At 48.3% G+C, this 17,138-nt stretch overlaps 2 protein-coding genes across 2 annotated transcripts in view; one reads left to right on the top strand and one right to left on the bottom strand.

Annotated features, from left to right (window-relative positions):
- LOC146194235 (TWiK family of potassium channels protein 7-like) overlaps positions 1–17,138 on the bottom strand; it is a 230,266-nt gene that overhangs the window by 160,593 nt on the left and 52,535 nt on the right. The window lies entirely within an intron of this gene.
- Positions 7,815–11,607, top strand: LOC146194236 (uncharacterized). Its single transcript, XM_084595936.1, has 3 exons — positions 7,815–9,263; positions 10,337–10,414; positions 11,194–11,607. Exons 1-3 carry the CDS (start codon positions 7,929–7,931, stop codon positions 11,605–11,607), a joined length of 1,827 nt encoding a protein of 608 aa, XP_084452062.1. The 5' UTR covers positions 7,815–7,928.

Raw genomic sequence — 17,138 nt, 5'->3', positions numbered from 1 at the left:
AGGTATCCCAGGCGGCTATATGCGCTAGACCGTAATATTTAGCATGTTCTATCGTGACTGCCGCTTGACTAACAAGAAAAAAATAAAAAACGTCTCTTGTGATACACCGCTGTTCGCGAGCCCCATGACCAGCTCAGCCACTCGGCTCGCGAACGGCGGTGCATCACCACACCGTATTTTTTCTTTTCTTGTTCAGGCGGCAGTAGCGATAAAATATGCTAAAATATTACGGTCTAGCGCACATAGCCGCCAGTGATATCTGCGCTATGTGCGCCAGTGATATCTGCGCTACCCGGCCCTTTCGCACATTAGGAAAACAAACGACAAAATACATCGCCATCAGGCCCCATCGCACATAAAGCAAGCACGCACCGAACAAATCCTACTTTTAACTATCACTGGTGCATTGAAGGCCTGAAGGAAACTCCAGTCGGTACTTTTCATTGTGCATATTTCCTTTAGATGCATACATACCTATAGTATCTGTGTTTTTGCCGTTCGGAGCATGACGGACTTGACACTATTGCACGACGCACAGTGTAGTCTCGCCTTCGTTCTCGCCAAAGAAATCGAATTTTATTCCTTCGGTGTGCGCAATCAGCAGCACTTCATTAGGGAGTTTGGATAGTCGTCGTCTTCGTCCAACCATCTGCAACGGCAAGGAAACCGCCCGGCACAAATGAGTCTCCTGGAGGGTTCATGCCCGTTCACTTGCATGCTCTGGACGTAGAACAGCGGTGGTTCCGGACCGACATGCTCGTCCGATCTGTAGACGATGCGCATGTGTCACCAGGTCGTTGATTCCGCAGAAATCGCTGCGGACGTAGAAATGTTATGGATCTTTTCACGCCAGAATGTCCATTCTCTGTGCACTGAGAACCTTTTCACCACTGCGATCACATCCGCTTTGGGGGCAGAAACCGGCTACAGCGCTGAATCATCCACTGCCAGAAAAATGACCCGCGTTTCCTGCAGGCTTCTGTTGTGCATTTCAGCCACGAAAATGCCCTTTTCAGGAAGTGTGGATAAGTGCCTCTCTGCCAAGCTTCGTAGATGAAATCCTTCACGCTTGTAGACGACGCGAGGAGGAAGCGACGCCCATTGCACCATGCCGGCACCATAGTGACCGCGTTGTGCTCGGTAACTCAAGACGCGCATACGCGCCGCTCTTTAGTCACAGGAGACGATTTCACCTAGCTCTGCAGCATCAACAAACCCCTGGCTGCTTTGGCCTTTGAGATCCATCTCTCTCTCTCTCTGCCTCCGCGCGCTCCTTTCCATTTTTTTTTACAATAAATTTAAGTCTGTCGTGAATCTGCACGCTGAGAGCGCACCAATCTGTCACGTCAAACACAGCCTGTGCCATGGGCCGCGCTATAGGCTCCTACAATACGAAGACCGTATATGCATGCGTTACGAGTGGATTCCCCCATACTGCGTGAACGTGATACTGTCACTTCTTTCCGACCTGAAGGCAAACAAGACTGCGTTGGCGTGGCCATTTCGCATGGTGCGCTCTGCTACACGGCCGACCAATGAGCTCCCGCATGATGGCGCCACATCCTCCCGCAAAAGGCGGATATTTTTTTGTATGAAATACAAGGCCAACGACGGCGGAGGCAGAACGATACTCGGATAATGCGGCAAAAAGAGCCAGCTTTAGTTGGCAGGAGTTTACATGTTTTACGTAAACTGAAACGGCGTCCTCAACACCAGAGCATTGTTCTGGCCCCGTTGTCACTGGCCTTGCCTTTCGTGGCGCGTCATGTGAATGCATTCTGTGGCTTGCTTCTGGAGGCACCTCTTAATAAAAAAGCCCTGAAGTAAATTCTGCAAGCACATGAATATGAATGACATGTCAGGAGTGATTTCACTTAAGGGTACAAAGGAGTGAAGCTGTGTCACACCAAAAGCAGACTTTATTAGCCGCATACACTGATGCGTCCCTCAATGTCCATCATGGTATTCCTGTAATTCTCCTGATAAAATAATGAGCGCGTGCAAACTAAACGCGGCGATATTGCCGCGATACCTTCACAACAGTGTTGTTTTTAACAGCCGCCGGCATACAAGCTTATCACTCTGGACCGCGTATCAGTTCCGTAATCTTTGCTTGTTAATGCTCGATGTCGCGAGTCACACCTTTATCAGTTTTGTTGTAGCGCAAGATGCACCGAGATCTGTCTCGAAGGTTCCGGTCACTCGGGTGTCTTTCCACAATGTTCCAGCCCGTGCTGGTAGCTGTTTGCGACGTTATCTAGATTGTTCTGTGCAGCCTTTAAATTGAGCGTTGACAAGTGTGACGGGCATTCTTTGTTCGACGATCGACGAGCACGTTTGTTTCTATCGCCGCCGCCGAGTTGCTTAGTTCTCTTGCGGGCGCAAGTCAGCCCAAATAAAGAGTTTCTTTAGTGCAATCATCGACCCTTTATTTGTGTCGTCGACCTCATCACCACTACTGACAATATTATAAAAGGGCCACATAGGTGCGAACAAGTGTCGAAGAACGGGGTAACTATAATGCTAGCTTTAGAACACACAGTGACATAGCTATAAAAGCTTAGGTAAGAAATTTAAAAGGGGTAGTCACTACTTAGAATTTCATGCGTCTGTGAAGTGAAATGGGATAGAGCTTCGTTCAGTGGAACTAACATCTTGTCTTGCTGTGCACTATTATACAGTTTTTTGCTCGAGGTTCATTAGTCGCTGAGGTGTCAATGAAATGCTGCAAATATATAGCAGCATGAAATAATCGATATCCCATTGACAATAACAACTGCCCGTTGGTCCATTAATACGACGCATAAAGCAAAACAAGCAGACAGAACGAAGTCTGTTCGAAAAGGGCAATGAAACCTCACACTTGAGTGAAAAAGCGATGCAGCGAGATGCGTGCATCCGCACAGCTACTCGCTGCGTGTCCGGGAAGCCGAGCGATGGCATCGTCCGAAAATGGGCGCACCAAATCTCTCAGCCACCATGCACCCTCTTCGCCCTTTCTGTAAAACTGTGGGAAGACAGCCAACACAATGAAATACTAACAGTTTGACGCAGATAATCCGCATTGGACGCATGCAAAAAGCAACACGCAACGTTACATGAACTGCTGTCGCACCCGCGTCCAGGAACGCGCTTCGCTCTGAACATCGGCCACCTACGACGCCTAAACTAAACCACCGAGAGAGGTCGCTGAAACCAAGTTAAAATATTATTACAAACGTTAAAATTTTTATTAGCCAAAAAAACGGAAAATGCATTCGTTTATACGCGCATTATATTTACTTTATAATTCTTGGTCGGCGCTCGCATTGTCCCGTTGCGCTGTTTATCATTATCATTGAGTCCATGCAGCTGGTAATATGTTTCGTCACGCGATTTGTTCCTAGTAACGCGACATCGATCCTGGTAGAGGCAGCACATTGTTTAGGGCGCTATGTTTTCCACCGATTGCGCTGGCATTCGTAGCCGACCATGGCACTCAGGATGGTTTTGCCATGCAATATAGAAATCTCCCTGCTTTATTTATAGAAACGCCTAGTTTACTGTCCAAATTACGTAACTTCTGAAAGCCTATATATACGCGTCGTATGCTCGATCAGCTATATAGACAGCACCGCTGGAGCCTCCTGTGGTAGATTGCCTCGTCTTTCAAAATATCATTTGTCGTTAACACAGACTCTTGGTTGCATTATCGGATTACCGAACTACCGAAGTATTCGGCAAGTTGCTTGATAGTCAAGCGCCCATCAGACTTGATGACTGTGTTGATGGATTATTTAGAAACGCCTTTACCTGTCCCCCTGAAAGCCAAGGTCTTTTTGGCTACTTTGATATTTGTGAACAACCGAAAACAAAATAAAGGGGACATGGCGTCCAGTTTATTCGGCCTATTTGCATATGGTTAGGCCGCACAGAGAACTTAAAAGCGCAGCGCCTATCGCGCAAAGTCCACTACTTGAATGGTACAGCCGCATGGTATACCCACAGAGATGCATGATGGGACATCAGTGGAGCCACAAAGTTGACCAAAAACGCCGCGAGATGGCGAAAGAGATAACAGAGATAAAGTGAAGGTGCGCGCTAAGTCAACCCTGCTTCTGCAGCACACCCACAAGGCCGCCCCAGTGAGTCTGTACGATAACGACAGTGTATAAATAGCGCAACTCGTCATTAGGGGAAAAAAAAAAGCATTGGTAGCGGCTGAGTTCGCAACGTGGCCTCGGACACTCCGGGACAGAGCGTTGATACACGCGAACTCTGTACACCCGTTATTGTTGGTAATATGGTGTAATTGCGCTTCCATTGGAACGCGGCCGCTGGGCGTACTAATATCGTAATATCGGGGCAGTTTAAGCCCCGATATTGCATGTTGCACATGTACTAATAACGTGAACCGCCGACATTGTATTGCTGCTGAGCCAGCGTGCAATAGAAGGTCACTCATGCTTTACCTGCCTGATTTCCAGCCACGCTAAACCAAGATGCTTGGAAGCGCAAAGAATAGCGTCGGCTGGGAAACATTTAGCCATGAAATTAGGAGACGCCTGCTTCTGGGAAAGAGAGCAATGGTTAGCCTTGACCGCCTAGTAAAGAGCAGAGACATTAGTCTGCCAACCAAGATCCGTATAACCCGTGCTATAGTCTTTCCAGTTGTGATGTATGGATGCGAGAGTTGGACTGTGAAAAAGGCTGACCGCCGAAGGATTGACGCGTTTGAATTGTGGTGCTGGCGAAGACTCTTAAGAGTTCCTTGGACTGCCAGAAGATCAAATCAGTCGATATTGTCGACCATAAACCTTGACTGCTCATTGGAGGGTCAAATTCTAAAGTTAAAGCTCAGCTACTTTGGTCATCTGATGAGAAGAGAGGAGTCTCTGGAGAAAGATTTGATGTTGGGAAAGGTTGAGGGTCGCCGGAGAAGGGGTAGGCAGCGAACGCGATGGTTAGATGCCATTCTCGAGGCATTGCAGATGAAGCTATGTGATGTTAAGAAGATAGTGAGAGACCGGAAAGCGTGGCGTGACATGGTCCATAGGGTCACGAAGAGTCGGACACGACTGAACGCCTGAACTGAACTGGGAAACATTGCTTGATTTGGCCCCAGCGCAACAGCCCACCTTTTGCCAGGACGAGTCCGGGAGAAAGCGGTCGGGTAATTATTACTTCGCGAGCAGTGGAGGAAAGCGGTAGACGAGGAGGCGATTGTTTCCCGGAGTTTGCGTCAGCGGGAGCTGGCATCGATCGGGGTTCAGCCGGTCGATAGTCCCCCGTGAGGCGATAAGGCGCGTCCGGTGGAGCCGGTCGTTGATCACGCGTCGCCCCTGTCGCACCCGAGAAGAAACGGCAATGAGGGGGAGACTGCTGGCGCCACTAACCAATACGGAGAGAGACAAGTCGGAGCGCGAGTTAACAACCGTTTCAGTTTGTTTATGCTGTAGTGTGGCAATCTTCGTCATCATAGCCACTGGCATGCATCGCGTGCTGGCGCCCTCGAGGACGAAGAAGTTGGTCGCTGTCATGGTGATTCGCTATGCCTGACGCTCCGCTGCGAGTTCATCCTCAGCGGCTGGATCCATCTGGGTTGACTGAAGAAACACACACCTACAATTGGTGGAGGTGCTGCACAGGTACGTTTTCATCCACCCTGGAACTAAGAAGCCGCACGTTGCCCTCTGCTTCCACCATGCCGAACGACACCACCTCGACGTCGCCGCCCATCTCAACCACGGCCCTGTGTTCTGGCATTCTACAGCATCGTGATCCATGCCTCTTCAGTGGCACGGCCGATCAAGATGTCGACACTTGGTTGTCGGCGAGAAGTGTGTCAGTAGTTACAACAGATGGGACGACACTATCAAGCTACGTAAAGTACTCTTTCACCTGACAGACGTGGCGAACCTCTGGCTTCGCAACCATGAGGCAGACCTGCGATCTTGGTCTGCATTTAAGAATGATTTTGCGGAAGTGTTCGGCCGTCGTACAGTTCCTAAGCTCCGATCAAAACAACGCTTACGTGAGCGCGCTCAGCATGCCGAAGAGTCATTCATCAGTTATATAGAAGACATCGCTGACCTGTGCAAACGTGTCGACCCACTAATTAAGGTGGTACTTTGGGCTTGTTGGTAACACATGTCAACAAAAATTGTTCCTTGTTCTGTCTCTGCGCTATTTTTGCTGGCCCACTAATATCCGAAGCGGCTAAGATCGGAAACATTCTGAAAGGTATCTCTGAGGAAACGTGTCAGATGCCCTGGGTGAGAAATCCCGTCAGTTACGTGACTAAACTTTGCCAGAGCCACGACGAGCTTCGTAAGCAGCACGCTTCTACCCGGCGGTCCGGTGTTAGAGACGACACCATGTCTATACTAGCACTGGGCGGTTCTACTCCATCAAAGGACAGCCCTTTGATTCAAGGGATCAAAGCCTTCGTTCGAGAAGAGGTCACCTATCAGCTATCTCTGCTCCCTCAATTACAAGATACTGGCCGCCTTCTTCCTGACATGGCTCCATCTTTGGCTCCTACCATACGGCTAATGACTGCGACATTGCAACTAGCATGGAAAACTAGCGTGGAAACACTAGCGTGGAAAGGACAGCGACAAAAGGTACCGACGGGACAGCACGCTAGACTTCACCTGACGTTTAATGCACACGTAAAAACATTTTTACACTCGCATTAGACGCATGCTCAGAAGACTGTCCCCTCCATCCCCCCCCCCCCCCCCTTTCCTTTATCAAGAAGCATGTTGTCATAACAAAGAGTAAACATTTAAACCAAATTGACGCGCAAGTGTTTTGACAAATAGATTATCTCGTTTTTCGTGCGGGCTATTCAGGGTGTGCTGATGCACTTATCCCATGCCTTATCAATACAAAACGCCTCAAATATCTCCCTATCACTTATCAATACAAAACGCCTCAAATATCTCCCTATCACCCTGCCTATGAAGCCGCCTCAGTACTCTCGTGTGGCTAAAAAGGGGAGCACATTTTTTACTGCTTGTTGTTTTTATTCTGCATTTGCGGCAATGTGTGGCCAAATGGCCACCGGCCATCAGAGCTGCGACTGTAGTCCAATGTTTTCGCAGCCTTTCATTCAAGCAATGGCCTGTTTGCCCAATATAACACTTACCAAAGGTCAGTGGGATTAAATACACCACACCAATAGGTGCAGTTCACAAAGCGCGTGGCGTGTTTCGTTGCGCAGGGTTTTGCCTGGTACGCATTGTTGACCATGCAGCACATCCTAGACAGCTTTTGTGGGGCTGTTAAGATGAGTAGATCTTTTCTCCTCTATACCACAGACACAACACTGCACAGCTGTCAGGGAGCGAATTGATGCGCTGGGTGTGACCGTCTTCCAAAATTCATCTGGGATTTCAGTAGATAACTTTTTAGAGTTACTTAGCTTTTACCTTTCTTCAACACTTTTTCAGTTTGACGATGCTTCTAACTTGCAGAAGCAAGGCATATGTATTGGTTGGCGCATTGCATCGGTTTTGAGCGACTTTTTAGCGTGCATTGACAAATAAATTTTTTCGATTCTGGACAAGACTTTTGTTGCAAATTTTTTTAGATACGTTGATGACTAACTTGTTGTGTTAAAACATGTGACGCCTAATGGAAAGGACGACATTGTGCAGAGTGTTTTTAGTGTTTTTCAAAAATATGGTAAGTGTATCATATCAGTGCCGGTGCCCGTTTGTTATCACACGCTCATGTGAAACGTGCTGCACTGCCTCCTCTCTTCCTAACCCTGCCTTCTCTCCCCACGCTCCTATATATGCACGAGCCGTAATAAAGCTGGGGGTTGTTCCCTGACGGTGCCGTTCGTCATTCCGGTCGACTGCACGATACATGGTGTCAGAAGTGGGATAGCCACCTTCGTCCGAGAGCAGCGGGGGCGGTTGCCGACTACAAGAGCAAGGATGGATAGCATCAGACCACCGGAACAACTGCGCATCACCGGAGACGGCGGTAAGATCTGGAGCATCTTCCAGCAGAAGTTTGAAATATTTTGGCAAGCAACGTCGTGCAGTGAAACGCCAAGATCCAGTGCCGTGAAAACTGCACAGCTTCTCAGATTTGCGGGTGAAGACGCGTTAGAAGTCTTTAATAACTTCACGTTTGCCACAGGGGAAAGCAAAGAGGACTTTGATACAGTGGTCGCAAAGTTCGAGTCGTCCTGCGTCGAGCAGCAAAATGATGTTCACGAACGATACATATTTCGCACTCGCTTTCAAGAAAAAGGGGAGTCCTTCGAGCAGTTTTTTCGGGATCTTAAGAAACAAGCCAGGCATTGCAACTTTGGCACAATGGTCGACGACATGGTGCGCGATCAAATCGTTTTTGGCACAAACTCTCCCAAACTTCGGGAGAAGATGCTAAGGGACAAAAAGTTGACGCTTGAAAAAGCTGTTGCTTTATGCAAGACGGCGGAGACTGCAGCCCGTCAAAACGAAGTTTGGAACGCAGGAAAAGAAGAGACTGACGTGGATGCCGTTTACTCGAGCACGCACACTTCAAAAGCCTCGAGACGTCCTCAACAAGTGTACTCGCTGCGGCCGAGTACACGCCCCTCGCCGTTGCGCAGCATAGGAAAGACATGCTACTCGTGCCATGGGCTGAACCACTTCGCGTCTTGCTGCAGAACTGCGCGTGTAAATGAGATTCAGCAAGAAGTAAGCTTCGAAGTGCTAACCGTCGCTGTTGGAACCGTCGACAGCAACCGCGAGTGGCGCATCAAGGCGAAGATGGGCAGCCGAGAAGTGGTGTTTAAAGTTGACACTGGCTCACAAGCTAACATCATACCCTTGTCTGTGTACCGCAAGTTACGTATGGCTGCATTGCAACACAGTAATACCACACTCCGGTCTTATAACGGTGGGCTCATCAAGCATTGCGGCGTGGTTGCAACAAGCGTACTCGTTGGAGACAGAGAGGTGGCCGCTGACTTTTTTGTGGTAAGGAAGGACCACCAAGCCATTTTGGGACTTGAAACAAGCGAGCGATTGGGCCTGATCCAACGAGCGGTAGAGGGAGTCACGGCCACAGCGGGAGGCGTAGCCCAGCAGTTTCCTGGACTGTTCAAGGGGACCGGATGCCTTCAGCGAAAACACAGAATAACGCTCCGCAAGGACGCCGTACCCGTCGTACAGCCGGCGCGAAGAGTGCCACTGTCTCTTCAGCAACCGCTGCGTGCCGAACTGGACAGGATGGAACAAGAGGGCATCGTACGGAAAATGAGCAATCCGACCGACTGGGTAAGCCCATTAGTCATTGTGCGCAAAAAAGGCGGCAAGTTGAGAGTATGTCTTGACCCCAGGAAAATCAACGAGAGTCTGAAACGAGAGCACTATCAGATGCCTCGTCGAGAGGACATTGAGGCGGAGCTGGCAGGCGCGAAATTTTTCTCTCGTTTGGATGCGAATGCGGGGTTTCACCAAATTCCGCTCGATGAGGACTCGTCAAAAATATGCACTTTCGCGACGCCCTTCGGACGCTATTGTTTTCTACGCCTTCCGTTCGGCATAGCCTCAGCCAGCGAAGTGTTCCAGAAAGCCCTGAATGATGGCCTCCCAGGTGTGCGTGTAGGTCGATGTTCTAATTTGGGGTGCAACTAGAGCAGAGCATGACGAACGGCTGCATAGCGTCCTAAGGGCGGCTGAAGGGGCAGGACTGACCTTTAACGAAGCAAAATGTCAGTTCGGTGTTGAAGAAATTGCATTCTTGGGCGACATTATTAGCAGCAGAGGCATAAGACCAAACCACACTCTCGTGAAGTGCCTTCTAGAAATGCCAAAACCGAAAGATAAACAAGCGGTGCAGAGAATGCTTGGCGTTGTGAACTACTTTAGCACTAGCTCGGCAAACGACAGCGTTGCGGTCGCTTATCAAGCAGAATGCGCTGTTTGAGTGGACACTTAATCATGAGAAGGACTGGCGGGACATTTGCAAAGCATTGACCAAAGCACCTCTTCTGGCAATATTTGACCCAACTATGGAAACGAAAGTGACATCAGACGCATCACAAGCTGGCATAGGCTCAGCCCTGTTACAGCGTCATGGGGCTACCTTCAGACCGGTAGCATATGCATCTCGAGTCCTGACAGAAGCCGAGCAACGATATTCACAAATTGAGAAAGAAGCACTTGCCCTTGTCTTTGGTTGCGAAAAATTCCATCATTTTGTGTATGGCCGTCCGATATCTTTAGAAAGTGACCACCGGCCGCTGATGGATATCGCTAAGAAAGCAATTGGTGACATGCCGCCTAGAGTGCAGCGTTTCTTTTTGCGGCTTTTGAAGTACGTGTTATCGTATGTTCCTTGCAAACAGATGGAGCTCGCCGATATGCTGTCAAGGTCGCCGCTGTGGACACGGATGATGTCGAAGTGCACGCCATCAATGTCAACCGTGAGTGAAAGAACAATGTATCTGCAGGGTGTGATCGAGCGCATTTCGACAGGCGGGTGTTTGAAGCCTATCGCGCCGGAGCTATCAGTTGTGAACGGCGTACTCATGAAGGGCACCAGGGTCATAATTCCCACAAGCATGCGTGCCGAGATATTGCAGCGCATTCATGCAGGCCACCTCGGTATAGCCAAGAGCTAGGCAACTGGTTTACTGGCCTCGGATTAACTCCGACATAGAATCATTGAACCAGAAGTGTAGAATCTGCAGGAAGTACGCCCACAGTCAGCCAGCAGAACCACTAATGCTTCGTTCAACGCCGAATCAAGCTTGGCAGCGTGTTGGTGCCGATATATTTCAGTACGGGGGATTTGTGCGCCTATGACGTAATGTCAGATTTCCCGGATGTAGAGAAGCTCTCTGATCTGAGTGCGAGCATAGTCATTGACAAGCTCAGTGCAATGTTTTCAAGATATGGCATCCCAGCTGAACTTTGCACCGATAATGGACCTCAATTTTCTAGCCGCGAGTTCGCCCGTTTTTCGAAACTGTATGACTTTAATCACACTACATCCAGCCCACAATTTCTGCGCTCAAATGGTCTAGCTGAAAAGGGCGTGCAGATGATCAAAAGGATTCTTAAGAAGACAAGCGAAAGAAATGAAGATTTTTGGCTTGGTGTATTAAATTACAGGACGAGTCCATTGGAAGACGGCCGATCGCCTGCAGAGCTGCTTCAAGGAAGAAGTCTTTGCACTCCATTACCTGACTTCCGCCCGCAGCCGACCATCCAGGTCGGCAAGCACAAGCAGTCGAGCCAGAACAGCCGGAACCTGCCAGCCCTTGCAGAAGATGACGTCGTACGGATAAAAGGGTCCTCTTGGGAAAGAAAAGCTAAAGTGATATCACCTGCCGGACCACGGTCCTATCACGTTCAAACCGGAGGAAGCATCTTGAGGCGCAACCGGCAGCACTTGCTCGCCACAAGGGAGCGCTTCACTTCATACTCATCGGACGGCAGCGACTCTGCTGACGACCTACCGACTGGAGCCCAGCATGTCACCTCATCACCTCAGGAGCCTACAGCCACTTCTGCGACGGCACAGCCTCCCCTCCCAAGGCGGTCCACGAGACCCACATGGCAACCCAAGCGTTTAGGCTATGACAGGAACTTTCAACAAATCACTAACGACTGATTTTTATTATTAAAGGGAGGGGGATGTATCATATCAGTGCCGGTGCCCGTTTGTTATCACACGCTCATGTGAAACGTGCTGCGCTGCCTCCTCTCTTCCTAACCCTGCCTTCTCTCCCCACGCTCCTATATATGCACGAGCCGTAATAAAGCTGGGGGTTGTTCCCTAACGTCATTCCGGTCGACTGCAAGGGTCTGAGTTTTACTCGTGAGGTTCCTAATGAGGGTTGCTTGACATCAGCATTAGTTTTAGGTGTCGTTCACTATGTTGGACATAGTTACCTCGTTCAAAAACGCCAGTTCTAAGCTATAATTCGGCCCATTCAAAAACCGTAAAAGGAGTGATAGGCTGAAGTGGATTATGAAGACGGCGCGAAAGCGACGAGGACACGGAAGGAACACCAAAATAACAGGACAGGCACCAACTTTCAACTGATGTTTATTCGCTCAAACCCTTTCATATTTATGAAGCGCCCAAACCGTATCAAAAAGGCCTATCACAAAGTCATCCACGTGGAGCACTCAGATCACCGGCGGTATTGGTCACAGACAAGAAAACCTCACAGTATAATCAGCCAGTACACGAATAATAGCAATTCATCAGGCTATCCAAAAATATATAAAAGCAACCTGTTCGAAAGAGTCCTAAGATTATCGGAGTGCACAAACACACAAAATAAACATATCAACCACAAATTGAAATCAACCACACAATGCAAATACGCTCGTGCCCCAGACAAACACGGCACGTGTTTGTAATCCTCCCTTCGACCGCAATAACAAAAACAGGTGACAAAGATTATCAGAAAGACCAACAGAAACGCCAAAAAAAAAAAAGAAACACAACAAGGCTTGAACAGGTGACAATGGAAACAAAAATGACCAACAGAAACTCGGAAAGAACGTGCAAAGAAGTTTGAAAGCTAAGGGAATCACCTCATCGTCAACGTAAAACGAAAACAACCGACAACACCTGTCAAGAATAAAACGAAAGTGTAAAACCTACAGGAATCCTTCAAGAAAAGCCACCTCAGAGTCGCTGATTGATATGGACGGCTTGCTAACGCACAAACTTCCTACTTTCTTGATGAAATAAGCCTCTACTACTTCTCGCTCAACTTTATCTCTGCCAGATTTCAAAAAAATCGTCTTTTCTAGTTCCGGACGACACCCTTGGCAGGCTTTGCAGTGGTCTGCTAGGAAGCTTCCATGCTGATTGCGAACATTCCGCATATGTTCACTGGCACGCTCATTGGAACAACGACCGGTTTGCCCTATGTAGACCAAACCACAGCTCAAAGAAATCTGATACACAACTCTTGACTTACATTTGGTGAACTTTTTTTGATGTTTAATAGCGCAAACCGGTCGTTTATCTGGCTTATTCATTGAGCAAAGCTTAGAAAGTTTTGAAGGCGCAGAAAACACAACTTGAACCTGAAATTTACTTGCAACTTTTTTGATGCCATGGGAAACTTTATGGACGTAAGGAATAACTGGCATAGGCTTCCTTCGTACTTCCGGGTTTCTTTCAACATTTTGTCTCTTCACTTTCTGAAGCAACATTTCAGAAACAGCCAAAATTAATGGGGCGGGTAGCTTGCTTCTTCTAGCCTTTTTACTTGGGCGCCAAAGCTAACCGACATCATGTGATGGCATGATTTTCCTAAAGCGCTCTGAAGGGAATTCGCAATTATAGCTCTTTTGACCAGCTTCGAGTGGGCACTGTCAAAAGGTAGCAATCCTTTCTTTGATCTGGGAATATGCGGAATGTTCGCAATCAGCATCGAAGCTTCCTAGCAGACCACTGCAAAGCCTGCCAAGGGTGTCGTCCGGAACTAGAAAAGACGATTTTTTTGAAATCTGGTAGAGATAAAGTTGAGCGAGAAGTAGTAGAGGCTTATTTCATCAAGAAAGTAGGAAGTTTGTGCGTTAGCAAGCCGTCCATATCAATCAGCGACTCTGAGGTGGCTTTTCTTGAAGGATTCCTGTAGATTTTATACCTTGGTTTTATTTATTCTTGACAGGTGTTGTCGGTTGTTTTCGTTTTACGTTGACGATGAGGTGATTCTCTTAGCTTTTAAACTTCTTTGCACGTTCTTTCCGAGTTTCTGTTGGTCATTTTTGTTTCCATTGTCACCTGCTCAAGCCTTGTTGTGTTACTTTTTTTTTTTCGGCGTTTCTGTTGGTCTTTCTGATAATCTTTGACACCTGTTTTTGTTATTGCGGTCGAAGGGAGGATTACAAACATGTGCCGTGTTTGTCTGGGGCACGAGCGTATTTGCATTGTGTGGTTGATTTCAATTTGTGGTTGATGTGTTTATTTTGTGTGTTTGTGCACTCCGATAATCTTAGGACTCTTTCGAACAGGTTGCTTTTATATATTTTTGAATAGCCTGATGAATTGCTATTATTTTTTTACTGGCTGATTATACTGTGAGGTTTTCTTGTCTGTGACCAATACCGCCGGTGATCTGATTGCTCCACGTGGATGACTTTGTGATAGGCCTTTGTGATACGGTTTGGGTGCTTCATAAATATGAAAGGGTTTGAGCGAATAAACATCAGTTGAAAGTTGGCGCCTGTCCTGTTATTTTGGTGTTCCTTCCTTGTCCTCGTCGCTTTCGCGCCGTCCTCATAATCCACTTCAACCATGAACCAACTAGCCCAAATCAAAGTACTTCTTGAGTGATAGCTCTGAACTGCCTAAGAGCCGCTCTTCAGAAGTCCTGTGAGCACCAAGTGAACATGAGTGTTCAGCAGCATGTCCTCCGTCAGCGTAGCGCTGGCTTCCCTGACAGCATACTCGCGTCCGTCGCTGAGAGCCTCATTAAAGAGCTCCGACAGGGACGCAAGACAGCAGGCTGCTGTAATGACGGCCTGCGGGGACGTCCGGTGTCTGTGCCCTACATGCACAACTTGTCCCGTCGCCTCAAAAAAGGCTGCGGGAAAGTGCGGCATTTGAGTCGTCTTAACAGCCCCACAAAAGCTGTCTAGGATGTGCTGCATGGTCAACTATGCGTTCCAGGCAAAACCCTGTGCAACGAAACACGCCACGCGCTTTGTGAACTGCACCATTGGTGTGGTGTATTTAATCCCACTGACCTGTGGTAAGTGTTATATTGGGCAAACAGGCCAGTGCCTGAATGAAAGGCTGCGAAAACAGCGGACTACAGTCGCAGCTCTGATGGCCGGCGGCCATTTGGCCGCACATTGACGCAAATGCAGAATAAAAACAGGCAGTAAAGAAGAAAAATATGTTCCACGTTTTAGCCACACGAGAGTGCTGAGGCGGCTTCATAGGAAGGGTGATAGGGAGATATTTGAGGCGTTTTGTGTTGATAAGGCATGAGCACACCCTCAACAGCCCTCACGAAAAAAGAGATAATCTATTTGTCAAAACACTTGCGCGTCAATTTGGTTTAAATGTTTACTCTTTGTTATGACAACATGCTTCTTGATAAAGGAAAGGGGGGGGGGGGGAAGTCTCCTGAGCATGCGCCTAATGCAAGTGTATAAATTCTGTTACGTGCATTATACGTCACTTGAAGTCTAGTGTGCTGTCCCATCGGTACCTTTTGTCGCTGTCCTTTGTCTTTTTCCACGCCAGTTGCAATGTCGCAGTCATTCACGAATACACACCAACTACCCCAACTGTCTTCCTTGATCCAGCTGGGTTGCTTGAAAACCTCAACCGTGACGCTATTAACGTTCTGTATCATTATGTCAGCAAATTTGGACAACCCTGCAGTGGCCACAGGATTGCAGGAGGTCAGTTTGCATCTCCATTCCAAAGAAAGGCAGTGCCAAAGATTATTCCAACTACCGCACGATCGCGCTTATTTCGCATGCTAGCAAGGTGATCTTGAAAATCCTCCAAGGTAGGCTGCAGCAGTATGTGGACCGGGAGCTTCCTTCCGGACGTGCAAGCTGGGTTTCGCAAGGGCAGAGGAACTAGAGACCAGACTGCCAACCTTCGCTGGATCATGGAAAAAGCAACAGAGTTCCAGAAACCCATTTAGTTCTACTTTATTGATTGTGCGAAAGCGTTTGACTGCGTAGATCACAGCAGATTGTGACAAGCTCTCTAAGAGATGGGAGTTCCAATTCACCTCATCTGTCTGCTCAGGAACATGTATGAAGGGCAAGAGGCCGCCAAGTCATTGCTGATAACGTGGACGATATACTTCGCCAGGGCGTCATACAGCCATCTAACAGTTCATCGGCTCCTCCTATTGTTTTGGTCACCAAGAACGATGGTTCCATCCGGTTTAACGTCGATTACCGTAGGCTAAACAAGATCACGCGCAAAGACGTCTATCCTCTGCCAAGAATCAAAGACGCCTTGACTGTTTAGAGGAAGCCGTGTATTTCTACTTTTTGGATTTCCGCTCTGGCTACTGCCAGGTACCGATGGCTGACGATGATAAGTGGGAGGATTAGCGCGGAACAGACAAGGACAAGAGAGGCACACAGGACGAGCGCTCGTCCTGTGTGCCTCTCCTGTCCTTGTCTGTTCCGCGCTAAGCCTCTCACTTATCATGTTTTACGAACTAGCCCAGAACTCTACTTTGCTGACGATGACCCCACGAAAACTGCGTTTATAGCTTATAACACCGGGCGGCTTATACGACTTCAACGTTATGCTCTTTGGCCTTTGCAATGCGCCGGCCACTTTCGAGCACCTGATGGACACTGTTCATCGTGGACTCTCTGAAAGACCCATCCGGTCGCCTTGCTCGCTGGGCTCTCAGCCTCCAGGAGCATGACATTCATGTCATTTATAGATCAGGTCTGAAGCATACGGACGCGGACGTTCTTTCCCGCTCGCCATTGCCTAGTGATTTCTCGTCTGACCACGCCTGTGCTTACGATTTGTCGACTCTTGCCACAACTTGAATGAAAAGGGTACTTGGACTCTGGACAGCCTCAACGTTAAAGCTCGATTTAACGGAGTTGAAGGGAGCTACGAAATATTTCGGTAAATGGAAGGAGGCATTTCTCAATCACTTGATTATTACATGGTGGAATTAAGGAAGTACCGCGGAATCACATTTGCGAAGCCTATACGCGTCGGAAACAAAATAGTGTCGAAATGACGCAAGTTAAACGGAGGAAGTTGCACTGTGTCGTCACTTCGAAATACCCATTATTATGCCATGTTGCTACAATGAAATTGCGGCGCGTGTAAACCACCGATAGCGCGTATCAAAAGAAGCAACAAAAATTTTACCTAGGCAAGAAGGGCACCGGGGGGTTACAAATGTCTTTCCCAGCAAACCTGTCGCCCATATTTGCTTGCTTGCTGTTTGTAAGCAATAGCCGCACAGGATTTTCGTGTGCCCCGGCAAACTGCCGCAGTAGATGCATCCAACACTTCACTCGGTGTTCACATGCGGCATCGCTGCCGACACCGGATTGACGGCCAGACTTTTTACTGCTGACGAAATCTCGTTAGTTCGAACAACCACCGTTTTGCGCCTCGCAGCTTGGAAAAGGCGGGACGAAGTTGCTCCACGATGTTACATGTGT

The sequence above is a fragment of the Amblyomma maculatum genome, chromosome 3 (genome assembly GCF_055883805.1).
Source record: "Amblyomma maculatum isolate TAMU_Amacu chromosome 3, ASM5588380v1, whole genome shotgun sequence".
NCBI classification, from domain to species: Eukaryota; Metazoa; Arthropoda; class Arachnida; order Ixodida; family Ixodidae; genus Amblyomma; species Amblyomma maculatum.
The sequence above is the reverse complement of the archived record's forward strand: the minus strand, read 5'-3'. Positions and strand labels throughout refer to the sequence as shown.